General features: G+C 39.8%; 2 protein-coding genes and 2 long non-coding RNA genes across 5 annotated transcripts in view; 3 read left to right on the plus strand and 1 right to left on the minus strand.

Annotated features, from left to right (window-relative positions):
- LOC111650745 (FHF complex subunit HOOK-interacting protein 1A-like) overlaps positions 1-8,642 on the plus strand; it is a 15,972-nt gene extending 7,330 nt beyond the window's left edge. Inside the window, exons 8-17 of one of the 2 annotated variants that reach the window (XM_023400656.2) lie at positions 604-705; positions 984-1,040; positions 1,154-1,240; positions 1,771-1,938; positions 2,029-2,108; positions 2,780-2,958; positions 3,040-3,151; positions 4,364-5,921; positions 6,027-6,147; positions 6,458-8,642. In XM_023400656.2, the coding sequence (XP_023256424.1) occupies positions 604-705; positions 984-1,040; positions 1,154-1,240; positions 1,771-1,938; positions 2,029-2,108; positions 2,780-2,958; positions 3,040-3,151; positions 4,364-5,921; positions 6,027-6,147; positions 6,458-6,690 (2,697 nt within the window). In that variant the 3' untranslated portion in view covers positions 6,691-8,642. Of the gene's footprint in view, positions 1-603; positions 706-983; positions 1,041-1,153; positions 1,241-1,770; positions 1,939-2,028; positions 2,109-2,779; positions 3,152-4,363; positions 5,922-6,026; positions 6,148-6,457 lie in introns of both variants that reach the window. The other variant, XM_087172434.1, reaches the window with a different exon arrangement.
- A 1,467-nt stretch (positions 8,643-10,109) lies between these two features.
- LOC147819495 (uncharacterized) lies at positions 10,110-12,433 on the plus strand. Its single transcript, XR_015436879.1, has 3 exons — positions 10,110-10,288; positions 11,561-11,683; positions 12,223-12,433. It is a non-coding gene; the product is annotated as an uncharacterized LOC147819495 (long non-coding RNA).
- Positions 12,434-14,779: 2,346 nt separating this feature from the next.
- LOC111650744 (uncharacterized) lies at positions 14,780-22,933 on the plus strand. The gene is made up of 10 exons (XM_023400655.2): positions 14,780-15,059; positions 16,217-16,282; positions 17,455-17,600; positions 18,365-18,539; positions 19,475-19,501; positions 20,287-20,366; positions 20,520-20,613; positions 20,702-20,809; positions 21,261-21,422; positions 21,725-22,933. The coding sequence occupies exons 1-10, from the start codon at positions 15,026-15,028 to the stop codon at positions 21,859-21,861; spliced, it is 1,029 nt and encodes a 342-aa protein (XP_023256423.1). The 5' UTR covers positions 14,780-15,025; the 3' UTR covers positions 21,862-22,933.
- Positions 22,934-24,375: 1,442 nt separating this feature from the next.
- LOC147819496 (uncharacterized) lies at positions 24,376-26,184 on the minus strand. The gene is made up of 2 exons (XR_015436878.1): positions 26,098-26,184; positions 24,376-25,798 (listed from the first exon to the last, which is right to left on the minus strand). It is a non-coding gene; the product is annotated as an uncharacterized LOC147819496 (long non-coding RNA).

The following is a 26,184-nucleotide window of genomic DNA, read 5'->3' on the forward strand; positions in this document are numbered from 1 at the left end:
AGATTTAAGCCCATGTGACCACACTCTGACCTCAATCTTTATGCAGAGAGCAGATTAGTAAATCAGTGTGAGATTGGCTCGCACACAGGGAGGGATTAGCAAGTCTGCACGTGATTGGACGGCTGCCTGATTGTTAGTGAGACTTGAGACTGCAGCTGTTTGACCGCCGCCGCTGTTATTGTTGTTTATGTTGACGTTAACAATGTTGCTTTCTACTGTCTTCTCCTCCTTTGTTCTCCTCTCTCCTCTTTTTTTCCTTCTCCTCCCCTCCAGCTTTTCTTTCCTGTCGTCTTCCCTCTCTCTCTCCTCTCTTGTTTAAGAAATAGTTCATCTTTCTGAGGAATAGATTTGCTTTCTTGCAGAGTTAGATGAGAAGACTTAAAGCTGCTGGGAGGAAGATTTTGTTTAAGATAAAAAGTCAAACTTTAATGAATCGTCACTTTATCAATGAAAACACACATTTCCTTCCTGTCCCTCCTTTGTTTGTATCTGCACTCTTTCTCTTCTCTATATAAAAAGAATACACTGATCTAAACTGGAACGTGTGTGTTCATGCGTTTGTGCACAGCTTACCTGTGTCCGTGTGTGTGTGTGTGTTCACAGGTGCTGGCCACAGGTCTGTCTGGTCTGTACTCGTCTCTCCCGGCCAGGCTGCAGGTTTACAGCGAGGACTGGCACTGTCTGGACCAGGCCGACTGGCAACAGGTAACCATGACGACCACACAGCTAATGAGCGACAGAATGAAATAAATGAATGAATGAGCGGATCTGAGTCTGCAAATGAAGTAAGATCCATTTTATTTCAGTCCGGGCCACAGTGGTGAACAGACCAACATTTCTTGAGTTATAAAAAATGTATAAATACAAAAAATAATACGTCTGAATGAATCAAAATATATATTGGTTCAGTGAAGTGATTTATTAATTTATAGATTAACTGTCTGAACGATGACGTCCCTCTTACCTGATGTTTGGGTCAACAGGTTCCAGCTCTCGTCCACTTCCTGCACTCGCTGGACTTCTGTAGTGCTGTTACCAAGGTAATGTACAAACAAACAGACACACACACACACACACACACACACACACAATGGCTATTTAAAAATAAAAAGAAGGATTCATCACTCTGCCTGTCTTCATCTGTTCCTCTCAGGTTGCTCATCCCTCCATCCGGTCTCAGTTGCTGGGTTACATCTACAACGGCTTCCTGGTGCCTGTTCTGGCTCCTGCTCTGCACAAGGTAGCGTCGCTATCAGCCACTGTATTTCCTGATAACTCCTGTTGGTGTTGACTGAGGATTTGGATTTAGATATTTAGTCAACTACACGTTAAAGGCCTGCATTCAAAATGTGACTGAGGCACTATTCCATCAGTTTTATCAACAAAATGTACTTAAAGTAAAATTACAACAAGGCAGCAGAACAACACCTGTCAGAAAACTACACTGAGATGGTTTTTGGTTCTTATATCTAATCAAATATCTTCTTATGGATCAACACTTCAGATAAAACAAAGAAGAACACTTGAGTAAATTGTTCTTTTCACCGCTGACCCAAAATGTACAAAAGAACAAATAACAGCAGGCAGGAGATTCCCACTTGTCCTACATGTGATTACCTCTAGAGGGCAGATGTGAATGTTTGTTTCCCAGTTGAAAATCCATGTTTATAGTATTCTCACCAGGTTGTAAATAAAGCTCATGTAATGGTGATTGAATACTTTGTTATTCAGTTATATCACTCCTACATTAACATTTCTGTGTGTGTGTAGCTGACGGTGGAGGAGGTGATGACCACAACAGCGTACCTGGACCTGTTCCTGCGCTCCATCTCTGAGCCCGCCCTCCTGCAGACCTTCCTGTCCTTCATCCTGCTGCACACGCACGACAACGTGCACATACTGGACACGCTGGTCAGCAGGGTCAACACACCTTTTCAGGTGACGGTAACAATGGATCGCAGTTTGATATTTTATTGATTCTTTAGCCGAACAAGTAAGATGACCTCTGACCTTTGGTGTGTCCGTCAGTTGGGTACGGTGTCGCTGGCTCTGTTCAGGACTCTGATCGGTCTGTTCTGTGAAGACGTCATGCTGCAGCTGGTGTTCAGGTCGGTCTGACAGGCTCAAAAATAAATGGTCAAACTGTTTTTCTCGGCAGCATGTACTGGACTAACTCTGAGATTTAGTTAAATCTTAGTCTCTTTCATCTGTTCTGTCTCGTCTCACAGGACACAGGACTTTCTTCTCTGCACAAAAAGAAGCAGAACATGTGGATTAAAGCTTTTTTTTTTTTTAAACTGAAAGAAATCTGACTAATATAATTAATGCTAACTAAAAAACCTTATCCTAACCTGCAAATAAGCAGCGTTTTTGGTTTTTGGTGTGTTAGTCACAAATAAGAACTCACAGTTAATGTGATACAAAATAGATCCATCACTGCTCATGGGACATTACAGCAAAGATCCCATATTTTTCACTTTTCCTGTGTTTTAATTGCTGTTTTGATATTCATAAGAAGATATATTAGTGGTTTTAAGAACCAAAAACGATCTCAAAAGCAAAGAGACATGGAGATCTACTTTTATACAATATGGGACCTTTAATATTGTTGATGTAGTGGCCATCATTTAGCACCAAGATCAGGATGATAGAAATCGCCACAGGATTTAATTGCATAAATATTTATGTATCTCCCAGGGAGGATGCTTGTTGACATGTGACTGTAAATGAATTCTGGATGCATGCTGGGACTGAGCGGGGTGTGTCTTTGTCTCCTCAGGTATCTGATTCCCTGCAGCCACCTGAGCAGGAAGCAACGTTCCTCCTTAAAGCAGAGAGACTGTTACTCCTCCAGCGCCGCCTCCTTCCTGCTCCTCATGCCCTCCTGGTGCCCCGTGTACATCCACAACGCCAACACACACTCGCACTCTGAGCACATCCACTGGCCCAAAGGAGCAGGTCAGTGCGACTCACACATGCACGAGTTCATACACACTTTCACATGCGTGTATACTAACGTCAGCTTTCTGTCCGTGTCAGAGCTGTCAGTGTCAGACAGCGTTGGCTACTGTCGAGGTTCAGACTTTCTGATGGATGTAAACTACCTCCACTACCTTTGGGACGCACGACAGGCCATTGCCACCTCCCACAGGTTAGTGTGCCCGACTTGTGTTTCCTCTACGATGAAATCAGGGAATGAGTTATGGAATAAAAGAAAATAGTGCTATTTTACAATCTGGATCTCAGATAGGATAATACACTACTCATCAGTTTCAGTGGTGGCCAGGGAAAACTTTCTGAAGCGCTGCTCCACTGTCACGATGTAAAGTGATGTAGTGACACCTGCTGGGCAAACTCTGGTACTGCATTTATAGAGGAGGACAAATGCTGTATCAATGAATGGAAATTGAATTATTCTATTAAATAATGGTTACATTACTTTTAAAGTTTAAGGTTCTGCTTTTAAACACTGCGACAGATTGACAAGTACATCCTGAAAACAAAACCAGCCGTGATATGATGAAACAAGGCCTTGTTTGTGGGAAGCAAGGCATCGAAAAACTTTGCTGCAATATTTCAGCTCTGAATGGTCATTAGTGTATTAAATAGACTTCTTTCAGTACAACATCATGAGACAGGTTTTTAAACAACCACAGATCAGTCTAAAACCATTGATTTTTATGCAAAACCAATAGTAGACATTCAAATTACATCCTCAACTGTCTAATGGCAGGTTAAGGGTCCCTTTAACAGCATATTAGCTTTACAGAGAAGAAAACCCTGTATTGTTCTTTAACAAGTAAAGTCTGATACAAAGAAACAGACTAAAAGCCTGCAGCCATGTTAGCAGCTCTATGAGGCTGTACTGTGTGTTGCATGGATCTGAATGCTAACATGATCACAATGACAAAGCTAACATGCTGATGTTAAGTGTGTTCCTGTGCTTCCCTTTCAGTTTAACATTTACTAATTCACACAAAGTACAGCTAAGGCTCGTGGCAATCTGTTCTACATTTGTTGTGATATTTCACTAAAAATCCAAAATGTCAACCTCATGGTGGAACTAGAGGAATAGTCAGAGGATGACAAAAACCATTAGGATTCATCCTGTGGGAACTATGAATATGTGTACCACATTTCTCTGCAATCCATTCAATAGTTGTTGAGATATTTCAGTTTGGAGCAAAGAGGTGAACTGACCGACAGATAGATAGATAGCCAGATGTTGCCATTCTGCTAGTGGTTTAAAAGCAAGAGATCTGGTGATCTGATGATCCTAATCTCTCATTTTGGGGAATAACCCAGTAAAAGATTATTTATATGTCCAACATCTTGAGCTCTGACGGGTTTTGTTTTCCGGCAGGGCATGTCGGCTGTGGTCAGCCCCGTATGACGGGATCAACCCTTCGTCTGAGGAGTACCAATCGGACACACCAGGGGACGACGTGGAAGATGAGGAAGAAATTGTACAGCGAGTCAAGAGCGACTCCATCTCCTCTTTGGTGATCACTCCTCCCCCCTCTGCCCTCTCCCCCACCCCCTCCTCCTCAGATACTATCTCCATGGGCAACCAGGCAGGGAGAGCCAGTTCGGCCCTGGAGCTGGAGTGGGACGACATTTTTGCAGATGACGATCCCTCTTCGTCGGCGTTGATAAACACAGGGCTAGCAAATGGCGGCGTGACGGCCCCCCCTCCTCTACCTCCTCAACACATCCAGGAAATGCGACGCAGTGCAATCAAGTTGGTGCATGGCTCGTATGTAGAAGAATCCGAGTTTGAGGACGACGTCTTGGTTTACGATCTAGTTGCCCAGAAAGACACAAAGGCGGCCCTTTTGGAGCGACTCATGGCCGCAAATCGAAGGGCACGTGGAGGAAGCACCTCAAACGGTCAGCGAGTGTCGACGGGAGTGTCGACAGCGACAATAACAACAATGTTAACGACAACAGGGAGGACGGTAATGGAAACGGTTAACAGTATTATGACGTCAAGGAGGAGGAGTGAGGATGGAGGGAAGGAAGAAAGAAGTAGGAGTGAAGATTATGGGAAGGAAGTGAGGAGGATTGAGGACTGTGGAAAGGAGATAGGGAGAAGGAAGGAGGAAGAAGAAGATGAAAAAAACAGGACAGATGTACAAGTGGAGCTGAAGGGAAATCGAGTTTTCACCAATGGGTTTAATGGAAAGAATCACATCATCGAAGAATGTGATGACGCTGATGAAGAGGCCCAGGTATTTAAGAAAAGCTGCAACGTGAGTGACTTCGCAACTGTTGTCAATCACAAGCAAACAACGCACCAACAGCATGTACACCACAACACACAACGTCCCAAACCGTGTTCAGTGACAAACACTCTACCCAATGGCCATTATCAATCTGACCCTGTGGTTTCTGCAACCAAGGCCAAGCCTACAAATCTACCCAGTAACAAAGTCGCTAAGAACGACGACTTCCTGTCCCAGTACCATGAACTCATGCTCTCTTTTGGGGTGGAGCCAGACTGTGACGACATCACAGACAACATCGGCACATTTAGGAAGCGGGTCCGAGCGCTGAGGCAAAAACTGGAAGAGGAGGAAGAGGGACACGGCAAAGAATTAGGTTTCGGCTCCTCGTGGGATGACGGAGAGGAGGAAGGAGAGGAGGAGGCGATGGAGGAGGAAGACGAGGAAGAGGAAGGAGAGGAGACGGGGAGCAGCGGTAAGAAAGGCAGCAGTAGACACGGAGTTCCCTTTACAGGTCCGTTCATAAGCGTCCTGTTGTCCCGGCTCGAGAACCTTCTAGAAAACTCCATTGCAGTAAACCTGCTGGTGACAGGCATCCTGGCCCAGCTGGCGTCGTACCCACAACCTCTGCTGAGATCCTTCCTGCTCAGCACAGACACGACACACAACCAGCCCAACGTACGCACGCTGTATCAGGTAACGTCCAAACACACACATCGTATATGTCTGAGTTGTTATTGTATTTCATTGTTTCACGCGTCTAGAAGATAATACTTTTATTCCTGCGTTTGTCTGTCGTAGGTGTTGTTGTCGGTGCACGCTCAGATTGAGCGCTACGTGGCTGCCAGACCAGACTATCCGGCACTGGTCACTCAGGCCTGGAGGTTCTTGTTGGCTAAAGACCAGGACAGCAAGTTTAGAGGTTAACGAACACACACGTTAACACCCTCAAACATTATATTGAGCCCAGCCGTTGATGGTTTTAGTGGCTTAGTTAAGTAGCTGCAGTAATGTAGTACTACAAAGGTAGCAGTAGTATCAGTAGTACCAGTAGTAATGTTAGATAAAGTTACAGCAGCAGTATTGATATGATGTTGTAGTTAACATGATGAATTTCTGCATAAAGTGGACGTGAATTAGAAAAGACAGATGCATAAATTGACGATCTGTCAAACACTTTGATTGAAGCAGATTGATTTACCTTTACTATCGTATTTCCTCACGTTCCTCAGAGTGCCTTGAGTCTCAACACGGCGACATCATCCTGGACCCTTCTCTTCCTAATGGTTCTGTGAGGAACGCCCTGGCTTTGCCTCCTCTTGGCGTCTTGCCGCCCTGCCCTCCGATCCCCCCCCAGGCCAAGAGCCGAGTGTTCGCCATCGTCCTGTACGCCGAGTTCCTCAAGGAGCTAGCCGCCATCGCCCAGGAGCACAGCATCGCACTGGACTGTTCTGCAGAGGAGTAATGGGAGTGTCTAGCTCTCTGAGAATCTGCCATCGATGTACCTCTGAGCAAGGCACTGCTGAAAACTTGTCAAAGGAGCTGCTAAGTGGCCAGCAGCAGAGTAGCAGTAGACTGAGGGCTTGTTAAGGTCCTAAAAGTACAAGCACAAAACATGCAACACAAATTATGTTACTTCTTGAGGAGTAACACAACAGGTGTGAGTAAATTATATTGTTTTTATGCATAGATTTGTACACTATGTATATATATATATATATATATCTATATATACATACCTGGCAGCACTTGAATATTTTGATGTTTTCCCCATGTGTATATGGATATTTATGCTAATGAAAATAATTTGATGGAGATTATTTTGAAGATAAATCATTTTCAGTTTTCTATATATTTGTGGGATCAGTGCAAATAGTTTTCTACATTGTTTTCTGAAATCCTTGCACTTATTTCTTGATATGGAAAAAAAAGAAAAGAAAAGAAAAAAAAGAAGATATTTGGTTATTTAATCATTTTATTTAAAAATGCAGACGACCTTATTCCAGCTTTTTTAAATCAACCTCCTACTCAGGAAGGGAAACTTGATGCATAACACTAGCATAAAAATAAAAAACATTAAAGTGAGACTAAGGTAACGTTTGTTGAACAGCAGCCACTGTGGTGATAATTACTGGATTAATTACATGGTCTCACTTTAATGTGATTTTACATTTGATTAGACTTTAAAAAAAAAACAACAACAACAAAAAAACAGCTGCTGCTTGACTTTAGGCAAGCTAGTAAGCTGCTAGCTAGTAAGCTGCTAGCTAGCTAGCTGCTTGGGCTAAAGGTCAGTATTATCAATTTAAAAGATGTCATTTAAAATATTAATATTACAAAAGACAGGATGACTTTAATCCCTGAGGCCCAAATGTGCTTTACTATGTTATGGAAATTCTTATTTTCATTTGGAGACATGTTTTAACTACTTAACTTAATCCCTATTTTTTTGCTTTATCAAACAATCCCCTTTTTGTTTCTCCAAAAGTGTCTCCTTTTTGGGAACTAGACAGTTTGTTTCAACAATTAAAACTTTAAGAGAGTAAAGTCAAAATATAATTTAATGGCTCGATTTCACACACACCAAACAAAACTGGATGTGTGTTTTTCACATATATTTGTCTCTCCTGTTGTGTTATTGTGCATCTATAGGCAGAGGTTTGTTTTAATCTGTTTTTTCTTACTGCTACAGCTGAAACTTTGATGGTGAAAATGATCTTGTTTTCCTGTTGTGTCTTTATATGCACAAACACAAACACCCTTACAGAGTGACTACAAAGCCTTACTTCAACCGACAAAGAGATTTCAGTGCAATATACCGAGATGCAAAAATGAAAATTGAGATCTTATGCAAATATCAGATCTGGGTTTATCTTATTTGCTCTTGTGTCAGTGTGCGTAATTTTTTTTAATGTAAATTGTGTGAATTTTGTGAACACATTTCTTTATTTTTGTCCATTTTCACCTAAAAGGAAGTGATATAACTTGCTGTTAAGCCCCTCTGGTGTTCACCTGTGGTGCGTTCAGATCAGGTAGGAAAGAAGGTAGATTTGAGTAAAGTATGATTCACCTGAGCTCTCAGACCAGTGTGCTGACTTCCGACATTTTTACACCAACAACAAGCAAGCTACTGCTGTCTTGTTGAATCATTTGTTGCCCCTCTGATGTGACTGTTCACACAACCAGCCTCTTCATCATACAAACTGTTCTCACATCATGACACTGTGGCATTGGACCGTGAAGCTGTGTAGCTCCCGGCTCAGCCTGTTGACTGTTAATACCGCCACCTGCTGGTGAACCACTGCTACGACACAGTCTCATCTTTTCTTTCCTTTTGGAATAAATTATTGCCAATATGATGTGAAAAATAATTAAACTGATTTTCAGAAGGCCATAAAATATCTTGCAGATTGTTAATGCTTTGTCTGTGTCTTTCTTTCTTTTTGTATTTCATTGTTCCTACATTCATTCATGTATTTGGAGTATCAGTGGCAGCTTTTTACAGTGGTGCAGCACCACAGCAAAGGAAATCACCACATGTAAGTACATCTTACTGTCATTTAAAACTAAAATAAATATAGCCCAGATTTTTGGAAGTAATGGTAACACTTTACAATAAGGACTACCCTTATAGAGGATTTCTAAATGTTAATAATTAAGTTGTTGATTCACTTGTTCAAGAGTTTGCAAGAGCAATTTAATGCTTAACTTTTTTGTTACAATTATTTATAACTGGTAAAAGGAGCCTTATTGTAGTGTTAAACACATCGCCATTAATTAATGAGTTTCTATAAGGCTCCTTTTACCAGTTATTAATGGGAGTAACGAATTAGTAAGATTAATGAGTATTAAGCATTAACTTGATCTCGCCAAATAGTGAACCTGCATCAATTGATGAAAACTGTTGTAACTTGTTCATTTGTTTATTTATGATTTATAAAGTGTTAACAGAATTAATAACCTAATTTTAATCCATTTATGAATCTTTTATAAGGGCAGTCTTATTGTAAAGTGGTACTGAAGTAATTATTATGTTTCTTTAAAAATGGAACCTTGAAAAATATCTTTCGCCCGACCATAGACAGATTGAGGACAATTATCAAACTGAAGATCAAAACCACGACAGCTGCACAATTATTAAAGGAAACACGGAGTGGTCTGAAAGTGACTAGAAACATTGAAGTGCAGTTTCATCATGGTTGCCTTTTACATCATCAGGGGAAGTTTGAGTGTGTTCGGCAGTAGTTAATTCCACTAGTAGTTGATGCTACTTGTGTACTTAATGTCAGTTGAAAGTTTACACACAAGAAAACAGCAGAAAACGCTTTCAACAGCAGAATTTTACATGTTTATATATAGTAATGAAGACTGTATCTTTTGGTATTGGGAGTACCTTAGGAAATGGGTTAAACATCCACGTTGCTATAGAGCGGATGATTTATATGATTGTGTCTTTGCAGATGCTTCAACTCAGGAGTAAGTTTTGTCATTCTGCTTCAAATCTGGACTCTGACCTACTGAGAAAACAAGACAATGCTAGAAGCTCTGTGAGGCTGCACTGTGCTTTACATCTAAATTATTATTATGCAATGTATTAAGCACTTTTGATGCCCTGCAGCAGGGCGACAAGTCGTAAAGAACTATCTTCAGCAGCAATAAGAACAAACAAACCAAATATTGATTTTTGTTTACTGCATTTTGTATGAAGTTCACGGATTAATAAAAAAAAAAAAAACATTCATGGTTTTTTTTTTGAAAGCTTCCTCACCTTTACTCTTCATGCCTGTAACTGCGCCTAGTGCCTTAATACTGTTAGTTGAGACAGCATGTCTGGTGATGTCTACGGCTGTGGTTAGCTAGTTCCTGTCTTGTAATGTGAACATATACGCATACACAGATGTGAGGTGATGGCAGAGTCACAGTGGCAGCCTTCTGTCAGCTGGAGATACGCTGGTACTCCTGGTTACTTTCTTCACCTGACGTTTGGAGAAGAAGAAGAAGAAGAGGACGAGAGGTGACGGCGATGGCCACGATGAAGGTTTACCTGCTGATGTGGGCTCTCGGTGAGTGTCTGTGGTTTACTGCGTTTGGTTTGAAATGGCATCCTGACGGAGTGTATCTCTACCACATTATAACCTAGGTTTCAGCCGAGTCACGCAATCAATCTAATGCTTTTTAATTGATCAGCACAACTTCATACTGAACAATAACCAAAGTCAAATACAGTCAAGAAACGGATGAATATTTGAGCATGAATTGATAGTTTTTCTCACGTTGTCCTCTCTTTATTGATTCACCATTATTTCTATCTGCTTCTGCATGAATGACAAACAATTTAACATATTTTAAAATCAATGTGGTGAATCCTCTTCGGCTTTTTCACCAACATTAATTTCCAAACAGCACAGAAAACATGTTAAAGGTAACCTGTCACTGTGAATGAGAGGCTGCAGAAGAATTAGACTTTTGCGCTATTGATAGAAATATGGATAAAGCAAACTGAAGCTAATATCTCATCTTTTCATCATCTTCTTCATCCAAATGTGGTCACTTCCCCTCATAGAACAAACCCTAACTTAGGTTTTGCACATGCAAGCTGCATGTCTTCATCTAATCTTACTCTGGTGGCGAGCAACCTCCCTTATGTTTGCATGCTGTCTCAACTGTCCTGTATTTAAAAAAAGGGTCCATCTCACACCTCACATCACACACACCACGGCCACAGGAAATAGGAGATTCTGTTTCACTATCGTACAGGAAACCTCAGACATTCAGAAGTTCTGCCAGCAGCTGAACCACTGGTCAAAATCCTCGAGTCAAATATCTTGACAGTGCTGCGGATAGGAAGGCTAAACACTCAGTTGCAGATACCTCACACTTACTACACAGTGCGTGAACTGCTTCCGTCTGGCCATTGATTCAGGGCCTCAAGGGCCAGCTGGAATATAAACAACAAGTGTTTTCCCTTTCACTACAACTTGTGTTCTCTGGTATTTATAATCTATCCCTTATGTAGGAAATACGGGAAAGAGAAATCTCTCCAAGTAAAGAATCACAGTGCATGAGGGAGTGACTCAGATAACGAGCTTTGAAAGATTAACTGCAATATGACAGAATCATTTCTGCTAATACTGGATATGAACCGTTTGGCTGCACAAAATCATTATCATCATATTATAACTTTTAGGCTTGTCACTGATCATCACTTTGTTGTTTTCTAATTTCCAGTACTCTAAATTAAACTGCTCACATCTTACAGATATTCACCCTGTGACAGGGATCATATTGCTTTGTATTAAGGCGTCACATCACGTTCTGTCTTTTTATCCATGTAGCTGCAACAATCATTTTATCGAGAGGATACGCTGGTGACGATGATGAAATGGATGATGAAGATTCTTCATCATCTGGCAGTGGTGAACCAGCTGAAAACAGCCGGTTCTCCATTCCCTCCACAGGTAACCTCAACCTTCAGCTCTCTCATGTTCATGTTTTATCTCGTGGGTAAAAAGATGGACGACATAAAACAAAACTTTTCACAGTCTGTAATAATAAATCAATCAATTGACCATTAGTTTTGCACTAGCAGCAATTGTCCTGTCATAGATTAGCAACCGTAGCTAGGCACGGTGAGCAGTGGATTCGTTCTGTTTATAATGATTACAACAAAATACGGGAAAGAAAATGCAGTTAATAAAACAACACAACTCTGATAGCCTTTTTATTAACACTGACTATCATCTTTCCCTAACCCTGACCTAGTGATTTACAGGCCTAACCTTAACCATACCTCACTGCTTAATTGGCACAATCACCGAACATGAATATGGCCATTTACTGATGCCATAGTTTCCACAGAAAGTGAGAATTAACAAAGAAAAGGTTGGCAACAAGCCCTGCAAGAGGACAAACCTCGCTGTGACACCATGGTAAAATGCTCTGTTCACTCCCATGTTGCTGCCTTTTAATGGACGACCTGTTCTCTCTCTCCCTACAGCCGACACCACCAGTGACCCCATCTCCTCCTCCACAGCTAACCTAACCCGCCCCTGCCTGATCTACGTTCTCCTTGTTTTGTGCATGCTAGCATATTGAAGAGCATTTCATATCGTGTATGTTGTGATGACCTTTTGTTGAACTGTGTAATCGTAAATACACTGCAATCTTTCAGAATGTGTTTAATGAAAAGGCTTGTTTCATATTCTAAAGTTTATTTGTGGTGTTTCTATGACTCTTTCTATATGACTCTTCATCTCTAAATTAGCCTCTGATAAGAAAATGCAAAGGGAAGCCACTCTATAACCACATATTTAAGTACCTCTCTCTCTGAGGACCTCAGAACTGTTCTGTTCCTATGAATTTAAGTAAAACTCATTACTTAACAATTTATTTATGGATGTCGAGATGCTGAGTTGATCAGACAGAGTTAATCAAATGGTTCTGTGAATTGGTGATTAGCAGATTAAGAAGATCTTATATCATCACTGTTGTTGAGTAGAAATCTATTCTACCAATACATTTACAATACAATGCATTTTTGATGTTATCTGAATATAGTAAAGCTTTTAAAACTGGATCCACACTCCTCGTTCCAGTTATTTCCAGATGTATTTAAATTAACTACATTACATTTCTCTATGGTACTTGCTCCAAGACTTGTCCAGTAAACCTGTCTCCTACCAAGTATTCTTCCCTGCTAGCTTCTCCAAATGGATTCCCCAACTGACTCACAGCTTAAGTCCATCGTCCTACTACCAGACGGGTCAAGGTTCAAGGCCTTGCCTTGCACATGGCTAGCTAGTACCAGTCCACTGCTACCTGCTAACCTGCTCAAGTAAATCAACAATATACAGAATCAACAAACCGTAGTCTGAGGAGATTTGGAAACTAGTTAGCACGTCGGTTTCTTGCCGTCTGTGAAAGGCAATTGTTACAAATACCAAAACAGTCGCTGCGAGTAGCTGCCAGTAGTTCCTCCCTCATGACTATGATTGGTCCAAACAACTTATGGACAACGGGTTTTATTCATTATTTGACAGCGATGATTTAGACCTACTCATACCTGAAAAATTAGATAAAGATGACCCGTCCTCTCTCTCGTCCTCAGGTAACCCCAGCCTGTACTAGAGCGTACTACAGTGCAGGGAGTGGGGGAAAAAATACATTTAGGTGTGCAGATTTTACATGTATATATAACTTATAAAATAAGATTTAAACTATTAAACTGTTGAACAGTAAACAGGGGCCATTCTGCCAAATATGTACTTTTATCTTTGGTGTTTTATTTACACTTTTCTGATAATGCTAAAATAAAAACAAAGTTAGAACTTCCACAACTGTGACACCAAAACCTGTTGAAGACATCACATCTTCAACAAGTAAATTGCACCAAAATAATAAGTTTTAGATAATTTTCTTAACTTGTAGCAAAGCATGAAAGTCTTCAAAAATACATACTGTAAAAATGATAAATCAAGCACCAAAGCTGGTCTTCATGAGCTTTTAGAATATGTCTATCATTTTGTAGTTTTAAAATGAAGTTGAAGGGCCTTCATGTTGTCGTTAAAGATCTTAATGCAGTGGCTTCAAACATGACAAAGTGAGAATTAGAACGAGATAAGTCCTAGCTGCTGAGGTATAGAGTCACAAACTAAGCTAGCATCCTGTGCTGATCTGAGCTAGAGCTGCGGTTGATGACTCAGTTCCTGATTTCTGACTGATACTGAGAGAAACTTAGAGGGTAGAGAGACAAAGAGAGTGAAGTGTAGAGAGAGAGACCGTGGGGGTCGAGATGTTGAGAAATAGTGGGGCGACACAGGGAAAGTACTGTCGGGGGTGGAAAGAGTTACAAAAACAAATAATTACTGCATTATTCTGCAGCTATAAACTTCCCTCTGGTAGATTGTAGAACCAGGATGCAGGGGTTTAGTCCCACGACCAAATGTTTTAGATGGGGTTGAGGTTGGAGCTCTTTGCAGGCCGGTCGAGTTCCTCCACTAGGAAAACGTAGTCTTAGATTTGTACCCAGAAGTGCTAATGTGATGAAACAGAGTAGGTGCTTTCCCAAACTGCTGCTACAAACTTGAAAGATCACTACAAATCAGAAAATATCATTGTGTGCTGCAGCAGTAAGAGCCACTATTCTGTGTCCACATACTTTTGGCCATATAGCAATGGTGGAATATAATACCTGAGTATTTCCATTACATGCTGGAAATATTGTACTTTCTAACAGTTAAATATGCAATATAATGCATTGAAACCAACAGGGTGGAAATAGTTAAACAGCAGCAACGCTTTATTTTACAGTATTTCATTGTTATTTTTTAGGATATTCCTGTAAATATGTACGTGGAACATAAGGTGTTGAACTGAGCTGAAAGCCAATACTAACATTTAAAAGTGTAATGCTCAATTTTCAATGCAGATATTTTTGGAGTATTTTGTGTGGTTAAATGTTCTCCACAACTGGCACATGTGACAGAACAGAGAAGAAGACAGAGTTGTAAAGAGAGAAAGGACAAAAGAGCGAGAGAGCTGCAGAGGTAGGAAGAGAGAGAGAGAGCGAGGAGGAGGAAAGGTTGAGAGATACTGAGAGAGAGCAGGAGAGAGGAAGAGAACAAAGCTGAGCGCTCAGAGAGAAGAAGCGAGAGTCGAGGTAAAGCAACAAGGCTGCAGAAAAAGGAACAAAATTAAGAAAATAAAAGAGAAACTCAACAGCCTCGCTGATGATCATCCACCATCTTTAGGGAACTAAATCTGAGAGAGAGAGAGAGAGAGACAGAAATAAATCCATCACCATGATGAAGTTGTGGAGTCGCCTCTGCTTCCTCGGTGAGTTTAGCTCAACTGTCAAACCTACTTTCACACGTACTTTTATTTATGTCGCTGTTTTTGGTTGGTTTTTTTTAGCAATAAACCCAGATAAAAAGTAGATTTTATGAGTAAGAAAAGCAGAACAGAAACATTAAATCTGTTTTTAGATCAGGGCTCCCGCCCTCACTCGCAGATTGTTTTCTCGTCAGTTAAATCAGGCGCTGTTTTCACTCCTGACTGTCTTGATTCTGCTAAAACTCCGGTTTCAGTTGCTTCCAATGCCAATGATTCACTCACCAAAGCTTTAAAAGCCTTGATCTTTTCTATTTTTTGTCTCAAATCTATATTTGCATGCACTTTAAGGGTCATTCAAGGACTTGGGTACCCCTGCCCTCTTTATACAGGAAGTAAGGAGCACACAAATGCCACATTATAAGTTAAAATTGTGGGAAACCACATTATTTATTTTTACTTATTTTTTTCCAGTGGTTCAATAACACAGCATCGTTCATTCTACCATAAATGTGTCTAATGAAGTTTTATTTTTCTATTCAACATGACACTGAACATGTGTCTCAATATAGTAAATATATCCTAATATTTAAGTTACTGTATGACGGCAGCAAACAATCATTTGATCCATTAATAAAAATAAAAAAAATAATTAAAAAAAATCTGTTTTAAGACATAAAATATGAAACTGTGTAAGTGAATTAGTATTTTTCTTGCTGATGTGTGTATTTATTACTATATATAAAACATAGGGTAGACAGTTGAATAAGCTTCAGTCGAAGGTCAGAGGTCACAGTACGTGGAATGTGTGTATAAAGTATGTAATTAATACACTTCAGTATTCTATGATCTTTTATTTGTCATTGCATTTTCACACCAACGTTTTCACACATATGAAAACCTGTTGCAGCAGCAGCAGCTCTGTGAAGTAAAACTTAGTGGTCAACAAGTATCATCTACCTCTTAACTAGAACTGGTTATGTTCAAGTAAGTGCTGGACTAAGACACATGTGATGCTTTAGCTCATATTAACATTAAAGTCCTTGTGTATTTCCACTGGTGTTTTCAGGTGACTTTACATAATTCTCAGCATGGCTCTGCCAAACTTCATTTCTTATCTTGTCTTATGTTTCTCCCTTCATCATTTTCTCTTTCTGTCTCAGTTCTAGCAATTTCTTCAATTTCCAGAGGACAACTCGATTCAACTTCTGATTCATCACTTGAGGAAGGTACGGTAACGCCACACCTGATTAACACATGACCTACTGTGGACCAGGGCGTGTTGTGTCCTGTCACGCACTGCACTGCAATGACGGCGAGGTCGGACAATAACCTGACCATGGAGTACATCTGTACATTTGTACTCCCTGTAGCCTTGATCTATCTTTGCCTCAGTCAGTTAAAAGCTGAGATTTATCAGCATTTCTTTAAGCTTTATACACAAACGCAAATATTTAGACTTAACTAATTCTGACTGCTGCCTTGTTTTAAAACTTTATTAAACATAGTTAAAGTTAATTTAAAACAGCTTTGGCTTTTCTTTGGGCCACTTTGGGAACTGTACTGTACTGTGCTGCCCAGGTCGGATGTACCGTCCTGAACTGTGCCTAACTGTATTGTCTTGTTCCTGTCCATGCTGCATTGCCAAAGGGCCCTTCCACCAACAAAAAATGTCCAAAATTTAACATTTTTCTTCATTTTGAATGTTCAGATTCGTAGAATTTTCTAGATATAAAGAGCGTGAAAAACATTGTAATTTTCATAATATGATATATTATTAAGAACAATAAAAACATAAATAAATAACTTAAATGCTGTGAGATTGTAAATAACCCACATAACCAGTGCTCATCGACACATTAAGTCCCTGTAAGGAGAGTTCTTACTGAGTGGCGTTGGCAATCTAGTGATTTTCTCGCGAGATTTGGCGACTTTTAAAACCTTTATTTACTTTTTTTTTCTATAAAATCAACTGGTGGCATATCTAGAGACTTTGTGGACAGACCTTATCTCCTCTCCTTCTTAGTTCTGAGCCACATCAGAGCTTGAACACTGACGGTGTTCAGTGGGCGGGACTGAGCAGCAGCACGTTCAATCGACCAAGCAGCAGCCAGACAGCGAATGAGCTGTGAATAGGCGTAGCTAACGACCAATCATCGATCCCCATTGTGTTTATTTTAAATGGGACCCCTTTAGGGAGGTTTCCTACACAGACGTCGTTGCAAATTCGTACCTGTCATTGCAGGTACTGTTTCTGCTGTACTGTGTTAGATAGCTGTGCTGCCGTGTCACACCATTACCACGTAGCCATGGTGACAGTGCCCACATCCTGCATCTGTCATGTATTACTGTTTAGAAAACATCTGGCTGATTGTGTGTATTTCCTCTATGTCTGACACAGGTTCCCCGGCCCCCAGTACTGACAACCGATATATCCAGTCACTGAATGAAACTGAAAATAACTCTACCAACCCCACGGAGGCCCCCACCCCTTTAAAGACTACTGTCACAGAGAATGCAACAGATGATCTTTCAGCAGACAGTGAGGTAAGAACTAGTGCCAACCTGAGCCAATGAACTTCAAGTCGTACCTCTGTACCTGTAACATGCTACCAGTCAAACGCTACTCTGCTGTTTGAAACCAACTCTTACCGGTGGAAAAGTTAAACCCAGAGTGCAACAAAATACCTGATGTTATTTTCTCATTACTTAAAATGCCATACTTAAATATACAGTGGCTTTTATTTCATATTTAAGAAGTTTAGCTTAGCATAAATTAAGATGTTGTAGCTCGTTAGGGTTAGAATATTATTTAAAATGTCAAACATCAAATTAATCTGGAACAGTTAAATATTTAAGTCAAACATGAAGCAGTCTTAGTGACAATAAAATAACATTATAAAAATATGTAAATAAATATATAATGGTTACTAATTCCTCTCTAAAAGGGATGACCTATCTCACACAAGTTTAAATTCCTCTGGAGCTTAAAGGAATTTAATGGCTTGCTGTAAGAAAACATTAATACAACCAAAACCATTGGAATGAATAAATAAATAAATAAATACATTCATACATACAGGACCCACTATGTGAAACAACATATTTAAAGCTGATTTTAAAAGAAATTACCCTCAACATGATGATACAGTATACAACTAAATATATATACACACTAAAGCACTGCAGCTGGACCTGACTGATGGAAATCAATCCGATCAGGCCAGACAAGCTTATCTGAATTAGAAACTGCTGTCAGTCAGTCAGAGTCATATTTACTTATACAAACTGTGATCTTATGTCTTTTACAGACTACGGAAAAAACAAGGAAGGGAGACGAGGATGACAGTTCGTTTAACACAACAGTGGGAGGCGGTGGCACCACAAAGGCACCTGTTACAGCCTTGGACAGCACGACAGGGAGCGTGAGCGAGGGCGCTGGAGTTGGCAGTGCGACAGTTTTTCAGGCGACCTCATCAAAGCCAGGTACCTGACTGTCACGGATGCAAAAGGCAGCTTCACGAATTGCGTGCCTCAGTTTGTCTTCCTGTGTGTCAAACCACAGCTATCACGTGCTCATACTCTCTGCCGTCTACACAATCGCATGCACTCTAACACATTCACACTCATCTGACAAACCATCAAACACACATATGTTCAGACGCACGCCCAACGGCTGGTGGTCACTTCTTCACATGCAAAGTGCACATACACTCAGCTTTTCTGAACGTTGGTTTTTCAATAGCAACCAGTCAAGTTTAAAATCGATAATGACAAAATAAGAAGTTGGGAATTTGTTAAAAGCAGACTGTAACCTAAAGAGAGCCTGATTTGCAGTTGACATAGAATATGGTATTGTCTGCGTAAAAACACTGCAGTGCTCACTTGGAAAGTGGATATTGTTTCTGCATGAACTAAATAACAAGTGTTAATATTATTCCCTGTGGGACAACTTTATTAACAATCTGGGGATTTAATTTGAAGGAGTCATCAACAACTATCCAAACTGACTGTCAGGTCAGATGGCTAAAGCCTTTGGAAAGCTGTTTTTGTTGGACAGAAATAGTGTAGATACAGACAGGAAACATGGGGAGATAGAAGGAGGGGTATGTTATGTTGTTATATCCCCAGCTGAAATTAAATCTGGGACAATTAACCACAAGGCCACAAGGACATCCTTCCCACTAACTAACTAACTAATAATATCCAGTCTGCTCTGTTTGAACATCAGAATGTAGTCTCTTAAATGAAGGGGGTTTGGAAGTTTTGATGGACTCTTAAGTAATATTAAAATACCTTAGTTGTAAATTTTTTTTCTTCTGTTCTCCACTAGAGGGCGTGCACAGTGACGCCATGAAATGACAGTGTATTTGTTTGAATGTACTGAGCAGTAACCAGTTGTCTGTCTCTTTTCGTAACAGAGGAAGACACAGGCGGTTCATCCTGGGGTAAGGAAATTGTATTATTATGATTTTTAACCTTAAGCAGCATGTTCTATTGTATTCTGCTTTGTTTTGCTGTAAATATTTTCTTTTTCTCACCGCTTCTGCTACAGCTACTATCAGACTGACTTATCATAATTTTACATTATAGTTTTTTGTTTTTTTTTACTTTAAATTCACAGAAAATCCCAGAATTATGACTTAACCAGTTCTTGAAGTTATGACATAATTTTTTTTAAATTTTGAGATAATAGGTCTGACATAGTAGACAAGTAATAATTTTGAGAAAACATGTCTAATTCTATATTTCTTTTACGCAATGCCATTTAATATGGAGGCCCAAATGTTCAATATTAAAAACATAAATACAATTTTTTTTTTAAATCAATTTGTGCTAAATACATAACATATTTTAATTTTAATTAATGATATTATTATCGTCATTATCATTGATTATTTCAAGTTTTGTTTTAGTTGTTTTTATTTCACAATAAAAGTTTTATTTAATCCTATTTTATTTCCTAAAGTCACTTTTTATGAAAGCAACATTTCCCCACCCTTATAGTGATATTGAACACTTGCTCCATTCTTTCATAGTAATCAAATATATCCGTCTAATATTTGTTTTTACTTTTTTTTTAAACTATGAAATTGTTTCAATTATCTACATCACTTTATAAATCTATACTTCCTTTCAAATCCATTAGCTAACGCCAACCCCAACCCTAACCGTACTACCGCTGCTAATAAAAGTGACAAAGCTCTCTATCTCTATTTTCATCTCTCTCTAGGTTATGTGATCCTGGTATTGATCATCCTGGTGATCATTGTCCTGTGTGTCATCCTCTACTTCCTCAGGAGAGTCTCCAGGGTAAGGGAACAAATCATAGAGATGGAGAGATTATTTTTTGGTGTCATTTCCTTTAAAATACATATTTTACACCCACTCAATGTTACAATGAAGATAGTTAACAGATGCTCCTGTGTGCCACATTTTAGCTTACTTGTTCATTTGTGTTTCCAGACATATTCATTTGACCTTCAGCGCCCAAATCCCATCATCAATCAATTCAACGAACCCACCGGCACCTTTGAACCAGTCTACCTGGATGACCTAGGTGCGTTTGTGTGTGTGTGGTTGCATTTAAATTATGAGGACTATATAAGACTATAAGACTATCCTGACTTGTGTGTGTTGTATCTCAGAGCGACCTGCGCCTAAAGAACAAGTGACCACCAATGACCTTTCAACTCCTCCAGTAAGCAACGGCACAAGTCTACAGCCGGAGGAAAACGGCTGTAATGGAGAGAACGGTACAAAATTAAATGCTTCTTTTGGTGCTGTGTCGAGTATTTAGTATTATAAGACTCTAACAGCAAAGAATCTCTTGACATCAAACTGTATCTCTACCAGTTTTCGAAATGGCTGTGGTCTAAAATCTTCCCAAGCCTTACATTCGATCAAGTTGTGATGTTCTGTACTAGACAAAAACTTAAAAAGGTTTATCAAGTAAAGGACAGAAAAGACGACAAAGTTCTCAAGTCCTTATGTTGGGAAGCAGAAATCAACATTAATGATGTTTTGACGGCCTCAGAGAACTTGAAGAATTTCAGCTCTCATTTAAGTTTGTTCCTATGCTTGAATGCAACCGTGTTGCCCAATGTGCACGGAACATTTCCCATCGTCACATTCATCAAGTCTACATCTTTTCAATAACTCTGGATCTTACCTTTTCTTCTCTTCCCATTTGGTCCACATCTCCAGATCTACAGGAAGAGCCAGATGCAAATGGTCTGGAGACTTCGCCCACCAGCCCCTCATCAGGCGATGACCCAGCTGACAAGACGTCCAACTCACCGAGCAGCACCAACCTGTTCTTCGATGCTATCGTGGAGACACAGCAGAACGAAAACAACAACAACCCATGTAAGATTATTCATATGGATACTGACATAAATTATAAAACAAAAATCATCATTGCACTTCTATAGAGCTGTGAGACTTGCAGGGCATTTTTAGGAATGATAAATGCAAAGAAATGCTTGTCTGTCAAGAAATAGCTATTTCATTGTTTATATCACAAAGATATAAAGTGTATATTAAGGCATCTTTGCTGGAGCTAGGTTAGCTGTTTTTCACCACTTTGTGCTGTGTGTATTTCATTAAATGTCTTTGGATAATTCAAATCTCATTGTAATACTTTTGTCTGTATTGTCTTCTGTCATTAGGCATTTTCTCCACTGACCCATTTGTTGAAATAAACCTGGACGAGCCAGCGTGGTGCAATCAGCTCCTCACCTCTCCTGAAGCTACCTCTTCTGTCCTCCCCTTCTCTCCTTTCTCCTTCTCCTCCTCCTCTTCTTAGCACCTTCACCGATGACTCTAAGATCAACATGGAGGCAGAGACTTTGTCTTTGAAACACCATCAAGACATCAACAATGTTCTCTTGTATTTCCAGTCTGCTCCCGGCTAGTTTGAATCATTTGTCAGAGAACAGCATATAAATCTCAACCAAAAAGCTGTAAATACAAAGCTAGCTTGAACCGTTTTGTTGTGGTGTGTTGATATGCGTTCTCCACTTCAAACTGAGCAGTCGGGTAAAGTTGAATGTTTTTCTAAATGGAGGTCACATAGTAACCTTCTTGTTCTCAGCTCTGGTTTCTATATCATAATAATGACTCAAACAACAGTCTGCTCAGTTAACCAGAACTAACCGTTAGCTAGCTTACTAGCTAACCAGAATAGTCAAATTATCCTCATTCAACCCCCAGATGGAAAGATTATTTGTGTGCATTTTGCATCGTTTAACTGACCTCTATGACTTTCAAGGAAGAAATATTAACAGTCATTTCAAACATCAGTCATTTCCTGACCTGCTCACCACCTGGGCCTGTGCCCATTGGCCTGTTGGGTAATCCATCCATGAACACAGCCTTAAACTTTTAAACTCTGTTTCTCAAACTACAAAAATGTATTGCTAGCAAGCTATTATAAATCTGTCTCCTATGTAGCTGTGGCATCACCCTGACTAGATGGTATTTTAAGTGCCATAGTTACTGTAAATATGTATTCTATATTATATTTTTTCAGTAACATGGAAATGCTGTAAAACACATACACATTCATACATATTTTAAATCTGAATTTTGTAAGTTGTGAATGTCTGTGTATAATACTAGAAATTGATAGTTTTTATGCCTTTGTGTTTTAACTTGCAATATGTTTAGTATTTGTTTATACCTACGTATCTTTGTAGAAAATAATAGAGGACAATTTAAAAAATACAATTCATTTTGTCCGTTTACAATCAAACTGACTTAAAGATGTAATTTTCTTTACAGATTTTTTTTGTGACTGGATGAAATAGCTTCAGGTACACCTTTACTTTTATGTTCATTGTTGAATAAATGAAAAACGTTTTAACAACTACTGCAAAGTGTTGCCCCTGTGTTTTATTATTTTGTCTTCACTTAACATGTAGCCAGTTTGCATTCACATCTAGCTCTGTACCCGCTGTAGTAATAGTATTAACCCAATTATAAAGTCATTTTGCTGGCTAATTAGCTAGTTAACATGCTAAGCTAACAAACCAGGTATGCTATGCGTAGGCATCCATACCAGCTAATTAGTGCTAAGTGCTAAGAATTTCACTTACCGCGAAAGACAAGAGCGCGTCTTCATCAATTAACCGCACAACCGCCATATTCCTTATCCGACATCGTCATGAAAAATCCTCCATTAAGGACCAACAGCACAGAAACGGCCGAGACGCTGAACGTTCAGTGACTCGAACTAGCTAGCAGGTGGCGCGAAGTGATGGCTAACCGTCAGTTAGCAGCTAGCTAGAATCCGAGCGGCCAGCCAACAGTGACGGGACGTTTTATTTACAGTCCATCAGTGCAGTCCGTCAGGATGTCGGTGCATAGTGACTGCGGTTCTCAGGTCAGATCCACACCTCTCTCTCTCTCTCCTCCCCAGCTCCACCCTCTCCTCCAAATACGGTTTCTTCTGGTTTTAAAAAAAATATACCAAGATGGCGACGGCCAAAAACGCCAACTCGAGGCTTCAAGGCTGTGAAGCGGCAGTTCACGAACTAATGCGTGACGTCACGGTGGGTTGGACCAAAATGTTGTACCCGGAAGCAGCTAACACTCATTCATTTAACCTTCATCTCAAAATATTTCCATATTAGACAACGTTTAAGCTACTGTAATTTTACTTTTAATGTACTTTTTTTAAAATGTGTAAATAAATCCACTTTCATTGCTATGACTTGTGTGAAATGAGCAGAGTCAGCATTGGATGAATGGCTATTGATAGTAGTGCTGAATCTCACTCTGTGTCGCAAAATGGTAAATGTTTGAGTTATAAATTGTTTTTGTCAGCAGCAGTTTTATTTTGGTGAACAGAGAAGGGAAAATTCAGTAGTTGGGTAAAGTCAATTCTGATAAATGGTCAGCAGGGGGAGCGCTTGGCCTGCACCTCAGTCATAAGACTTAGGTATTGTTTTCACTTGAGTTTTGTCCACTTTAGGTGAACATGTAGATGAGTGTCTTTCACAGACACGAGAGGGTGACTTTTTCATCAGTAACAGATAAAAAAGGTGAAGTTTTGTGCAGTTGTGTGAAGAAATATTCAGTTCCTTTACCCACTGTAGCTGCTGCTGTTGTTGCTGTTGTCGGCCCCAGTCCAGTGTAGAGGACGATCCTTCTGGTTCTGGTCTCTCAGGTTTTGGGCTCAACAACAGCAGATGTAAAGGATGTTGAAAAATACAATTGTGTCTCTGACAGTCTTAGTAAATATAGAGCTGAGGGGCCAAACTCCATCAAGTCTAGTTAGCAGCATAGTCTGTACAACACTGAACCATTTATAAAAAAAGATTATTAATGAAGTTTATTATTATTGACATCACACACACAAGAATTTATTTACAGTATATTCACATTATAAACTGAACATGAGGAAAGTTTATTGTACATTTTAAGAGTTTCCATCAGTGGTCAAGAGGATTAAGATATAATAATAACAACAATAATAATAATAATGATAATAAAGTGCAGAGCTGGTGGATGAAGCTTTAGATGAAGCAACAGGAGGAGAAAGAAGAAGTGGAGGTGGACACAGGGCTCAGAGTGGGACTGACAGTGTGAAGACGTCTAGACTCCAAATCTAATGTGATATTAGTCAGATTTTACATTTGTCAGATCAAATGGAAACATTATTTACACTGATATGAGTTGTTGATGCTGTAATGACTCAATTTAAACTCTAAACCAAAACAATATAAACATGATGTAACACAAAAATATGAATTTCATGTCACAGATAAACCTTTGACTCAGGTCCTGTCGTTAAGATAGAGGAGACGAGAAGTTCAACGATACTGAAACATACATGAAGAAAACACTTGAGGAAAAACAGGAAAGTGTCTGATGGTGTAAATGAGCACAAAGAGCTCCCTCTAGTGACCGTGCTCATTAACAACAGTGTTAACTCACAGCTTTTCTCTGGAGATTACATCCAATGAAAAAGTGACAATAACAGGCAGCAAATAACAACAAACTGTAACAGACAGGCAGAAAATCAGAATCAAAAATACAGTTTTCACAAACACAAACAGTCGCATCACTTCCTGTGAGCTGCTACCATTTCATACCATCAGGTCAAGTGCATGATGGGTAAGTCAGTAAAAGTAGACAAGCTTCTCAGCATTATTTCATGAAGTTAACACAGTACACGTTTCACATCTGTCTGACACAGTTTAACAAGGTGTCCTTTCAAAATAAGACTAGGTATAGATCTAGTGTATGACTGGACCGTGTATTGTTTCCACTGTAAAAGACGTAATAGAAACTGTTCCCACCAAATCATTTTGAAAGAGCCAATGGGAAAAGTCCAACACTGGACCGACCAATGGTGTAACTTCATCTCTCAGTCAGTCACAGACTTTACTGACCACTTTATTATTGGCTGAACCACATACCACTGTTGAGGTCCAGCCAATGATGGATGACAGTGTCCTGTGGCTCTTATAGTCACTTACTGAAGAAACTAAAGGGGAAAACAGTGTTTTCAGTGTCTGTTGTACAAAGTTGAATTCTGACACTTTCACTTACTTTGTGGATCAAACTGTTTCTGCTGAGCTGAAACTTTCCTCAGGACGAATGAATGAAATGAGTCAGAACAACAGCTGCTGTCAGTCCCAGTCCACTGTAGAGGCTGATCCTTCCCTGATTTGCTGTGTTTGGTTCTCCAGGTTCTGTCTCAGGTTCTGTCTCAGGTTCAGGCCGATCCCTCGCTGCTGCAAAGAGACCAAACAAATCTGTGTTGTTCATGTAAAGAAAAAACATTTCGCTCAACAGCAACAAAATAAAGTGTAAAATATTTCACTCATGTTGAAACACGTTGGGTTTTTTGCCTGATATAAAAATACAAAGACTATTCTAAAGTGAGTTCCAGCATTTCCTTCACTCAGTCACGTCTATGCAGCCGACACAGTTACTTAGAACTGAGAGTTTTACACTGCCACTGTTTTCTACTGGAAAGTCCATAATACTGTTCTTCACAGGTTGTAAAGAAACTTCTACTGGATCGACTCACGAGAGACGTTGAGTTGACATTTGTTAAAGCTCCTCCCGTAATCTGTGCCAACTTCACACAGGTACAGTCCTGAGTCCTCAGTCCTCA

This window comes from Seriola lalandi, unplaced genomic scaffold, assembly GCF_002814215.2.
Source record: "Seriola lalandi dorsalis isolate HSWRI2012SDOR001 ecotype SW California unplaced genomic scaffold, Sedor1 jcf7180002052792, whole genome shotgun sequence".
Lineage (NCBI taxonomy): Eukaryota > Metazoa > Chordata > Actinopteri > Carangiformes > Carangidae > Seriola > Seriola lalandi.